Here is a 10,079-nt window from a genome sequence, read left to right on the forward strand (position 1 = left end):
AATAATCAGTGTAGACAGGAATTCTCTAGTGTCCCATGATCCTGGTCTCAGTGTGAAAGGTTGTAATGGAATGCAAAGAGCTGGGATTCTTGGCCTCCAGAGGAGAGGAATTCAATCTGGGGCCAGAGATAAGGCTGGATCACTCAGAGCTTTGTATAATAAAATTTTATTAAAATATCAATGAGATAGAGAAAACTTCTCATATAGGCATCAGAATGGGGCAGAAAGAGTACCCTCCTGCTAGTCTTCAGCTGGATATTATATAGTCACTAGTAGTCTGTTAATGAAAGAAAGGAATGTTTTAAAACTCAGAGTGGTACCAGGCCCCCTCACACATAAGATGCATTTTGGGATAATCTTGGCATCAGATGATTCATCCCGGGCCATAAAATGATTGTCTTGAAGAAGGATAGATTACCATACAAATGATTCATTTACATAGATTAGGGAAATATTATCCGAGTATGACATACTGGTTTGTCAAGTAGGTTCTGAGCCATTAGGAGGAACTGACTTAAGAACAGAGTTTGGGGTAAAAGCATAGTACATTAGCATAGTTTAAGACAAACATTTCCACAAGAAAAATGCATTGGTTATCTCAAGGTTTGAGAATAGTTAACTTCAGATGAAACCAGGTGTCATTCTGGCAATATAACATTTTAAGAGAAACCTCCTTTTAAATTTGTATAAAGACAGAAAAAAAAAAAATATTGCTAGTTTGTTTCCTCCTGCTACTTAAGAGAGATAAAAATGTCTGATACTTTCAGGCCAAATCCTTCATTTGGAGACCCCAGCCTTCCTGCCTGTTACCCTCTCAGATGATGACAGCAGAAAATATCAGGCCCAACTTATGCCCAGAGAACTACAATACCATAGTGATAGATTGAGGAGATTAAAAAAGTAACATAGATAAATGGTAAATAAATAAGTAAAAGGTGCCACAAGCAATAAACACTACAGAGAAGACAACAGATTCATAATGAGAGCCAATCAAGTAAATCTCAAGGCAAAAAACACCACCAGAGTAGAGTGCCAACTGAAAAATAAAGAAAGCAAATCTGACAAGAAGAGCAGGACAGCCCCCACAGAATAACAGAAAACCACAGTTAATATAGTAATGCATACCCATGTTAAAGAATGAAGTGATGCAACAGCAACTAAAGGCACAGAAAATAGGAAACCAAAGTAAAAGTAGAAATAGCTATACAAAAAATAAAAATGTAGTTGAAATAATCTTCAAGATCAAATCAATGTGTAGTAACAAAGAAGCATACAACTGAGAAAAATAGTGCACAAACAACACAACAATTCAATGCATCAAAAGAATAATACATATTTCCTTGTGTCTCATCTGTGAGTGTCCTAGTGCTCAACATGGGCCAGAGGACAATTACACCTCTTTGGGAAGTTCTCCAAAGATGGAGAGAACTGGATTCTGGATATCTCTAAGGGCACCTCAGACTCAAAACTGCTATAATTCCTGTGCGTTCTTATAGCTGCCTGAGCCTGGGCATTTTTTTTTTTTTTTGACCTCTTCTCAGCTTTGGATGTAATCCGTAGACACAGGGTCTGCATCATTAATCCTGTGTATTTAATCTGCAGCATGCACAACTGGATGGAAGATTCATAATCCTCTTTCTTAATGGCTCTGTCCCTGGGCCTCAGGTGTAAATTTCATCCTTCCTCACATGTGGTCACCAAATGTGTCTGACTTGAGACACTTGTGGTGCACTGGGGTCTGCCATGATGAGCACAGAAGGTTAAGGTACAGCTGCTTGGAATTCTGGAAACATGGTGGTGCTAGTTATGAATAGGAGCCAGCAGCCATAGGCAGAAGAGGTTTTGCCTGAATGGGATCCTTTTCTAGCCTGTGTTTGCAGGAGCATGAGTGGTACTTCTGCTGGTCTTTCTCTATTGCCTTATAGTAGGTGTTAACAGGTGGGAAGGTGAGGCGCTACCAAGGTATCTCTGCCTCCTGAGTGTGACACAGTACAGTCGCTTTGGCAGTTTGGGAATTCTCAAAAGGTATTCCCTGCTACACAACGACTCGTACCTGCTCCGTCAGGCCACTTCCACATAGTCAACAGCAGTCCTCTCCCAGGATCCCTCTAAATACCTTCTTAATTCCTTTTCACTCAGGTATGTCTGGAACCCACATGGGACACTCTGGTGAGCAGGGTCTTCTGCTATTTGATGCTGTGGGAGAACTATTGTCCTTGCAGAAGTATTATTTGTGAACCATTTATTGAGAGAGTTGCATTTCACATCTGCCTACATTTCTGCCTTCTTGGAACTTCTCAGTTTTTCCTGGAAAGCTCAATTATTATTTTTTTCCTTGACAGAAAAACATGAAACATTAGTTGCCATGAATCAATCTGTTTGATGGGACATTGCTTACCTACACACGTAACTGGTACTACTTTGACTTTCAATATGCAATCAAGCATATTGTGTTGTCTTTTTTTCTTTCCCCCTTGGAAATTTCTCTTAATGAGGAATTGTCATCAGCATGAAGAAATGCAGAACTTTCCACATAAAATATAATAGCAAAATTGGGCTCAAAAAGGCAGCACTTGAATATCTCTAGCTATTTTTTGAACGTTCCTGACATTTTCCCAGCGTACAAATGTCTAACTTCAGATCTCAAAGCGCAATTCCATTCAGTAGATATCAAAGGTGAGACTTCCATGGGCATAATTTAATTATTGTATAATAAGATGGCAAGTTCATAGGAAATTACCAGTTGGTACTTGACTACTTGAAAAAAGAGAGAAAACGACAGCAATGACCAAAAAATAAAATTGAAAAAAAAAAAAAACAAAAAACAGGAATGTGTAGTTAGTTATTTAATTATAAGAGGTACACATGAATTGATGTTTGTATCACAGAATAAGCAAGGAGATAGCATACAATCATCTATATCTGCTTAACTGTCTCTGCTAATGACTTGGACACTGTGGATCACACACAAACCAAAAAAAAAAGAAAGAAAGAAAGAAAGAAACATAATTTTGTAAAATTCTTAGAGATAAGAATACAAGAATACCTTATATGTCTCCTGGGAATCGTGTGTGCTAGTAAAGGTGCAGCAGTTAGAATTGGACAGGGGACAATGAACTAATTCAAAATTGGGAAAGGAACAAGTCAAAGCTATATATTGTTGTCCTGATTATTTAACTTCTGTGCAGAGAACACCATGAAAAAATAAAAATCTAGATGAATCTCAAGTTAGAAACCGAATTTATGTGGGAGATATGAATAACCTTAGTTATCCCAGTGACAACACCAAAATGACAGAAGAAATATAATAATTAAGGCGCCTCTTGATGAAAGTATTATCTGTTTCAAATATAGACATCTGAAATGAGATAGTCCTACATAAAAGATGAAATTCTCAGTTTCACATATGAAAACCTAGATAAAGATTTCAGGGTGTGAAACATGAAATTCTCCGTTATTCACATATACAAATCTGGAGAAAGATTTTCCAACGTAAAGTACGAATTCTCTGTACATCATACATGAATGTATGGACACGAAATATTCTGCAGAAAATGTAGAATTTTTTTACATTAGAGTTATGAAAATATGGATGCAGATTCTTTGACAGGAAATACAAAAATGTCTGTTTCACATATCCACACATGGTCACATGAAACATGAATTTTTTCATATTTGTCATTTGAAAATATTTGTGAGGTCTTTCCTTCATGAAATATTGAATACTGTCTATTTACCATTTGAAAAACCTGTGTTAATTTTCCTACAAGAAATATAGAATTTTCCCACAGATTTTCATGCTTGGGCTCTGAAATTCTCTATCTTTTCATCAAGAATGTTTGGAAGGTATTCTGATATGAGATTCGGAATTCTGTGTATTTCCCATTTGACAATCTGGGGAGAAATGTTCTCATATGAAATATGAATTCTCAATTGTTCACAAGTGAAACATTTTCCAGATTTGTACACATGAAAGAGAATTTCCCGTCATTCAGAAATTAAGATCTGAGCTAAACCGCAAACATCAAACAGCTATATTTCATGTATATCCTGAATACCATATAGAGTTTTCTGTATTTCTTTGATAAAAATCTGGGTGAAGATTTCCCTATAAGAAATAGGGAATAATATACTTTACACATGTAAAATCAAAACCCTTATGATTAGACAGTGGAATTGATAAATAGATGCAGGGGATTCTATCTGACAGATGAGTGCCTGAAGACCTATGGATGGAGGTTAGTGATATCGTATAGGAAAAAGTGATCAAGACCATCCACATGAAAAAGAAATGAAAAATGGTAAAGTTACGAGGCCTCACAAAGAGCTGAGAAGAGGAGCGAAGCTAAACAAAAAGGGGAAAAAGAAAACAATAACCCTGTATCAGATCAGATCAGATCAGTCACTCAGTCATGTCCGACTCTTTGTGACTCCATGAATTGCAGCATGGCAGGCCTCTCTGTCCATCACCAATTCCCGGAGTTCACTGAGAGGAGACAGCAAAAGAGACACAGATGTATATAACTGTCTTTTGGACTCTGTGGGAGAGGGAGAGGGTGGGATGATTTGGGAGAATGGCATTGAAACATGTATAATATCATATATGAAATGAGTCACCAGTCCAGGTTCCATGCACAATACTGGATGCTTGGGGCTGGTGCACTGGGATGACCCAGAGGGATGGTATGGGGATGGAGGAGGGAGGAGGTTTCAGGATGGGGAACACATGTATATCTGTGGAAGATTCATTTTGATATATGGCAAAACTAATATGATATTGTAAAATTAAAAAATAAAATAAAATAAAGCAAACCTTAGAGGGAAAAATGAACATTCACAGTGTTGTGTAACTATTGACACTATTTCTGGAATGTTTTCATCATTCTTCCTGCCAGCCGTGTTAAAGGACAATTTTGCAACACCTATAAATGTTTTTATTTTATTTTAAAATGCAAAATATTTTGATTCATTGTTTTAATCAATTTGGAACATGTGTTCAAATAGAAAATAAATGTTAACTGCTTCCTCTCAATCTGTATTTATATAATAATAAATCTGGATAGCACATAAAAAGAAAAGAAAAGAAAATTATACACATTTGGATGAAGATCCCCAAAGAATTGCAAGGAGAGGTAAAACCACCCTCAGTTATCAATGTCAATAAATAAAGCAAATCAATAGAACTGGAAAGTCTACTGATCTCTTCAAGAAAATCACAGATACCAAGGGAAAATGTCATGCAATCATGGGAACAATAAAGGACAGAAATGGTATGGATGTAGCCAAAACAGAAACTATTAAGAAGAGGTGGGAAGAATACATGGATGAAATGTGCACAAAAGATCTTCATGACCCAGTTAAGCACGATGGTGTGATCGTTCACCTGAGGACCCGATGTCCTGGAATGTGAAGTCTAGTGGGACTTAGGAAGCATAACGACAAACAAAGCTTGTGGAGGTGATGGAATTCAGTTGAGATATTTCAAATTCTAAAAGATGATGATATGAGTGTGCTGCCCTCCATATGCCAGCAAATTTGGGAGACTCAGCAGTGGCCAGAGGACTGGAAATGGTCAGTTTTCATTCCAACCACAAAGAAAGGCAATCCAAAGAATGTCCAAACTACCACTTAATTGCACATGTCTGACACACTTGCCCAGAACTGCTCAGAATTCCCCAAGCCAGGCTTCAACAGAATGTGAACCATGAGCTCCCAGATGTTCAAGCTGGATTTATAAAGGGCAGAGGAACCCGAGATTCAATTGTCAACACCCGTTGGGTCCTCCAAAAGGCAAGAGAACTCCAGGAAAGCAGCTACTCTTATTTGACTATGCCAAAGACTTTGACTGACACAACAAAACGACACACACACAAAAAGTCACATCAAAACGTGGAATATTCTTCCAAACATCGGAATACATGCCTCCTGAGAATTCTTACATCCATGTAAATAAAATAAATATTTATCAACTTGGAAAATTTTCTCAGTCAATAGGAAAGGTGAATTATGATAGTAGTGCAGGTTATAGAATGTTGTTGAGTAATGTGTAGAGCATTTGATTGGTTATTACATTTCTTTATTGATAATTCAGTAAGCACTTAAAATGTGTCATTTTCAGGCTCTATGTTTCAGCTGTTGTGAAAGATACATAAAGAGGGTAGACCCAAAACACATTGAAGATATGTGTACTCTCCTTCGTAGGAGGGCAAACAGTAGTTCCTTCCAACCGCAAGAAATAGTTGAGACAAAGTTGTTAGAAGGGGCTTAGCATAAGGTAAGGTAAGGTTAGGTAAGTCACTTCAGTTGTGTTTGACTCTAGGCGACCCCATAGACGGCAGCCCAACAGGCCCCCACATCCCTGGGATTCTCCAGGCAAGGACACTGGAGTGGGTTGCCATTTTCTTCTCCAATGCAAGAAAGTGAAAAGTGAAAGTGAAGTCGCTGAGTCGTGTCCAACTCTTAGCGACCCCATGGACTGCAGCCTACCTGGCTCCTCTGACCATAGGATTTTCCAGGCAAGAGTACTGGAGCGTGGTGTCATTGCCCTCTCTGAGGGCTTAGCATGACTGAAAATAATTTGTGATTGTAGCTTCAGAAGAGAAAGATAATGAAATGACTAAGGAAAACAGATATCATGTCTTCCAAGAACTTTGTAACCATGCTGATGTGCTGCAGTAATGACCAGGAATTTATTCTGTCTCTATGGGGACAGATAAGCAACATCTAAACATGCATTTGAAATTATAGGGTGGAATCTTGGTGTCAGGAAATGAAGACGTACCTTAAGGACAGCAGCGCAAATATGACCCTATAGAATACTACTTGTAAAGTACACAACGTGTGCTGACCATGGGCCAGTCACTGATTATATCATGCTATCTTTTCTATCACAGTGATGGTATAATTGTGATCATGATTTTGGATGTACTACAATATCTATATTTTCAGAGACAAAATTAATTTCTATAATGAAAACAATCTGCTGTCTAATCTTTAAGACTCTACCAGTAACTAATAGAATATAATATGTGAATGTGCTGAAGATCATACTGTGTATTTTTATTTATCTAATTTTATTTGCATCTCTTTCTTCACCCATACCATCCTAATTTAGACACCCCTTCATTTCAGCAGGGATGATTTCAGAAATCACTTTACATCCATTACCTCTTTTCCCTTGCTTCTCATTTTCTTGCTTACAAATATTATATCAGGTGTCATTTACCTAGGATGCATAACGAATGCTTTCTTGAACTGAAGAGTTTGGAATACCATGCAGTAAAATAGTAAACCAATGAACTAAAGCCTCATTTTCTCTTCTTTGTTTAAAAATTGAAAATGAAACTATGAAGATGAACATGTAAATTTATTGTTCAAATACAGGAATGGTAGGTATTTGTTGACATCTCCCAAAGTAACGTTCAATCTTCCTTAGGCTCCATAATCTGACACATATTTGGTAGGTCAGTTTTAATTAGCATGGTTTCCATATAATGGTGATTGTTGATGAGTTGACTTGAAAGAGAGGAAGCAGATGTGTAAGTGCTTGTTGGCACTGAGAACCACGAGTTGCCTGTCTCTTGCAGGTTAGGAAAAGGATTGTCATGGCCTGACATATCGCTATGCCTGCCTGGAAATTTAGAAGGCTCCACCATCAGTCCAGAATAAGTGCTCTGTAATGGGGATACAATGTGGTTCTGAGAAGTAGATGTAGTTGTAGTAGCAAAGTCCTCAATGGGGCCATTTACTTGAGTGTAGCTGCTATGTGAATGCCAATTAAAAATGCTCAACTTTTTTAAAACAGCAGGTTGATTTACCAAAATCTGTTCTGTTTGTCTAACCGATATTGGTGATGGGTGGTTAGGTAAGTCACATGGAGATAGGGCATTTGTATTAGTGACAATCTGGATGGTATGAGGCTTTTGTATGAAAGGCACAGGTAAACGTGTGGAGGCTGAAAATGCGCTCTCTCTACTAATTTCTGGAATAAATTCAGAGTTACGATCATCTTCGTTGACACTTGCTTTAACATGCTTCTTGTTATCTTGCACTAATGAAGATATTTGAGACACATTATTAATCCCAACTCTTCTTTGCACTCTTAATAAAAGTTGAGGATGACCTCTTTTGAAATTTGGATTATAGTAGGTCTGTAACTAAAATCAAAGGATTACATTATTTAGTTTCTTTATAAACCAAGGTAAAACTGACAAGCAAAGATAAGTTATAAAAATGTATTCCTTTAATGAAACCAACTAAATAGCATCAAATAAAACACCTCCATTAGTAGTTTAACAGGTAACATGTTAGAAAGAATATGATCCTCAATGAAAAATATATTTTATATATACAGTAAATACCACTTTAAGTTGCTTCAGGACTTATATCTGGTTTCACAGTGCTAGGAAAGTTTGTCAAACATCCAATATTTTAACATATCCAGCTGTTCTCAACTTCAAAAAATAAAACTTTTTAACGATTTGTTAGCTCAAGTTTAAATTCGGTTTTAGCTACATATGTAAATGTGCTTTCTAGGTCACATGATTTCATCTTACGTATTGCCAATAAGTGAAAATGTTGGAATACCTTACTCAAAAGAGAGATGTTGTTTTCTTCTTCCAGAAAGACAGGTAGTGAAGCAGATCTTTGAAAAGTTTGTCGCTTTTTACTAAATCCATAAAGGTTAAGCTGTCGAATTAAACTCTTCATACTCTTGGTTTCAAATATTCTGAAAGGTGCCTTTCTTTCCAAGACTTCTTTCTTAAAGAGTTCTTCGTGGATCACTATACATGTGCCTCTCTCATCCCACCAAATAGATTCAAACTGATCACTTTCAACTATATTCCAAAGTTTTTGTGGAAAGGTGAGTGAAAGAAAATTAGTCACCTCATCTGTTTCAGATACAGAATATTTGTAGCATGGCCTTTTTATCACAAGATCCTCAGACAAAGCCTGAAAAGCATATTCTTCAATCATAGATCTCAAAACTGAGTCCCTAGTAAGTGTATAATCATACAAAGATCTAATGGAGGTTTCTGAATCAGTTGATTCATCCTTAGGAGGCCCATCTTGAATTTCTGAAGGTATATGTGCCATCTCAGAGAAATCTTTCTTCAGATCCTTTTCTCATTTGTCTGATTTTACTGACCACTACTTCAAAAATTGCTTGGCTGGCCAACAGAGAGAAACTCTCTAGACCATCGCAGAGGTCCTCAAAGTCAAAAGGCTGTGACATCACAAAATCACTTGTCTCCTAGCAATCAAAGGGTAGCTGTCACATCACAAAATCACTGGTCTCCTAGCCATTGAAAGGTGATGTTCAGCTAGGGTTTACTTCAGCATCAACTTAAAAATACAGCCTGCTTACAGAAATAGTAACCCAAACCATGAAGCATGCAAAATCTCATTCCTAAAGAATTTTTACACAGAAAAATCACATCAATAAATCTACTTGGTTTCTGAAATACAAGTGATTTATCACCCTTCTATACACACATTTTTCATATTCAGTACTGTTACCCAAGCAAAATTGGTCTACTGGCCTCTGCAATAAAATCTTTTAACTGTCTGGTTTCAACTACTCTGTGGTCTCTGTACTTAACTTTCAGCCTGGCTGGGGCTTTGGCATCTCTAAAACTGTTCATAGGATAATGCTCAGGATGTTATTGATGGCCCTTGAGGAGGAACTAAAGACCCTTGAATTTGACTAATGGCTAAATCATTATTATTCTCTATCACTTGATTATTATCCTTAGATTCTGTCTTTTCTAGCCTCACTGTTTAAAATTACTTTTTTTTAATTGTTTTGTGTGTATTTTATTTTATTATTTTTTATTTGATTTTTTAACTTTACAATATTGTCCTGGTTTTGCCATACATCAACATGAATCCGCCACAGGTATACATGTGTTCCCCATCCTGAAACCTCCTCCCTCCTCCCTCCCCATACCATCCCTCTGGGTCGTCCCAGCACACCAGCCCCAAACATCCAGTATCGTGCATCGAACCTGAACTGGTGACTCGTTCATACATGATATTATACATGCTTCAATGTCATTCTACCAAATCATCTCACCCTC

The 10,079-nt window shown here is 37.2% G+C and overlaps 1 protein-coding gene across 1 annotated transcript; it reads right to left on the bottom strand.

The window, feature by feature from the left end:
- Positions 1-7,403: 7,403 nt before the first annotated feature.
- On the bottom strand, positions 7,404-9,096 carry LOC132344695 (heat shock transcription factor, Y-linked-like). The gene is made up of 2 exons (XM_059884337.1): positions 8,587-9,096; positions 7,404-8,156 (listed from the first exon to the last, which is right to left on the bottom strand). The coding sequence occupies exons 1-2, from the start codon at positions 9,094-9,096 to the stop codon at positions 7,422-7,424; spliced, it is 1,245 nt and encodes a 414-aa protein (XP_059740320.1). The 3' UTR covers positions 7,404-7,421.
- Positions 9,097-10,079: the final 983 nt, after the last annotated feature.

This window comes from Bos taurus, chromosome Y (assembly GCF_002263795.3).
Source record: "Bos taurus isolate L1 Dominette 01449 registration number 42190680 breed Hereford chromosome Y, ARS-UCD2.0, whole genome shotgun sequence".
Classification (NCBI taxonomy): Eukaryota; Metazoa; Chordata; class Mammalia; order Artiodactyla; family Bovidae; genus Bos; species Bos taurus.

Coding starts and splice junctions, on each gene's coding strand:
- LOC132344695 (XM_059884337.1), bottom strand. CDS start 9,096: ATGGCACATATACCTTCAGAAATTCAAGATGGGCCTCCTAAGGATGAA. Junction 8,157..8,586: donor ACATCTCTCTTTTGAGTAAG/GTATTCCAACAT, acceptor CTTTGATTTTAG/TTACAGACCTACTATAATCC.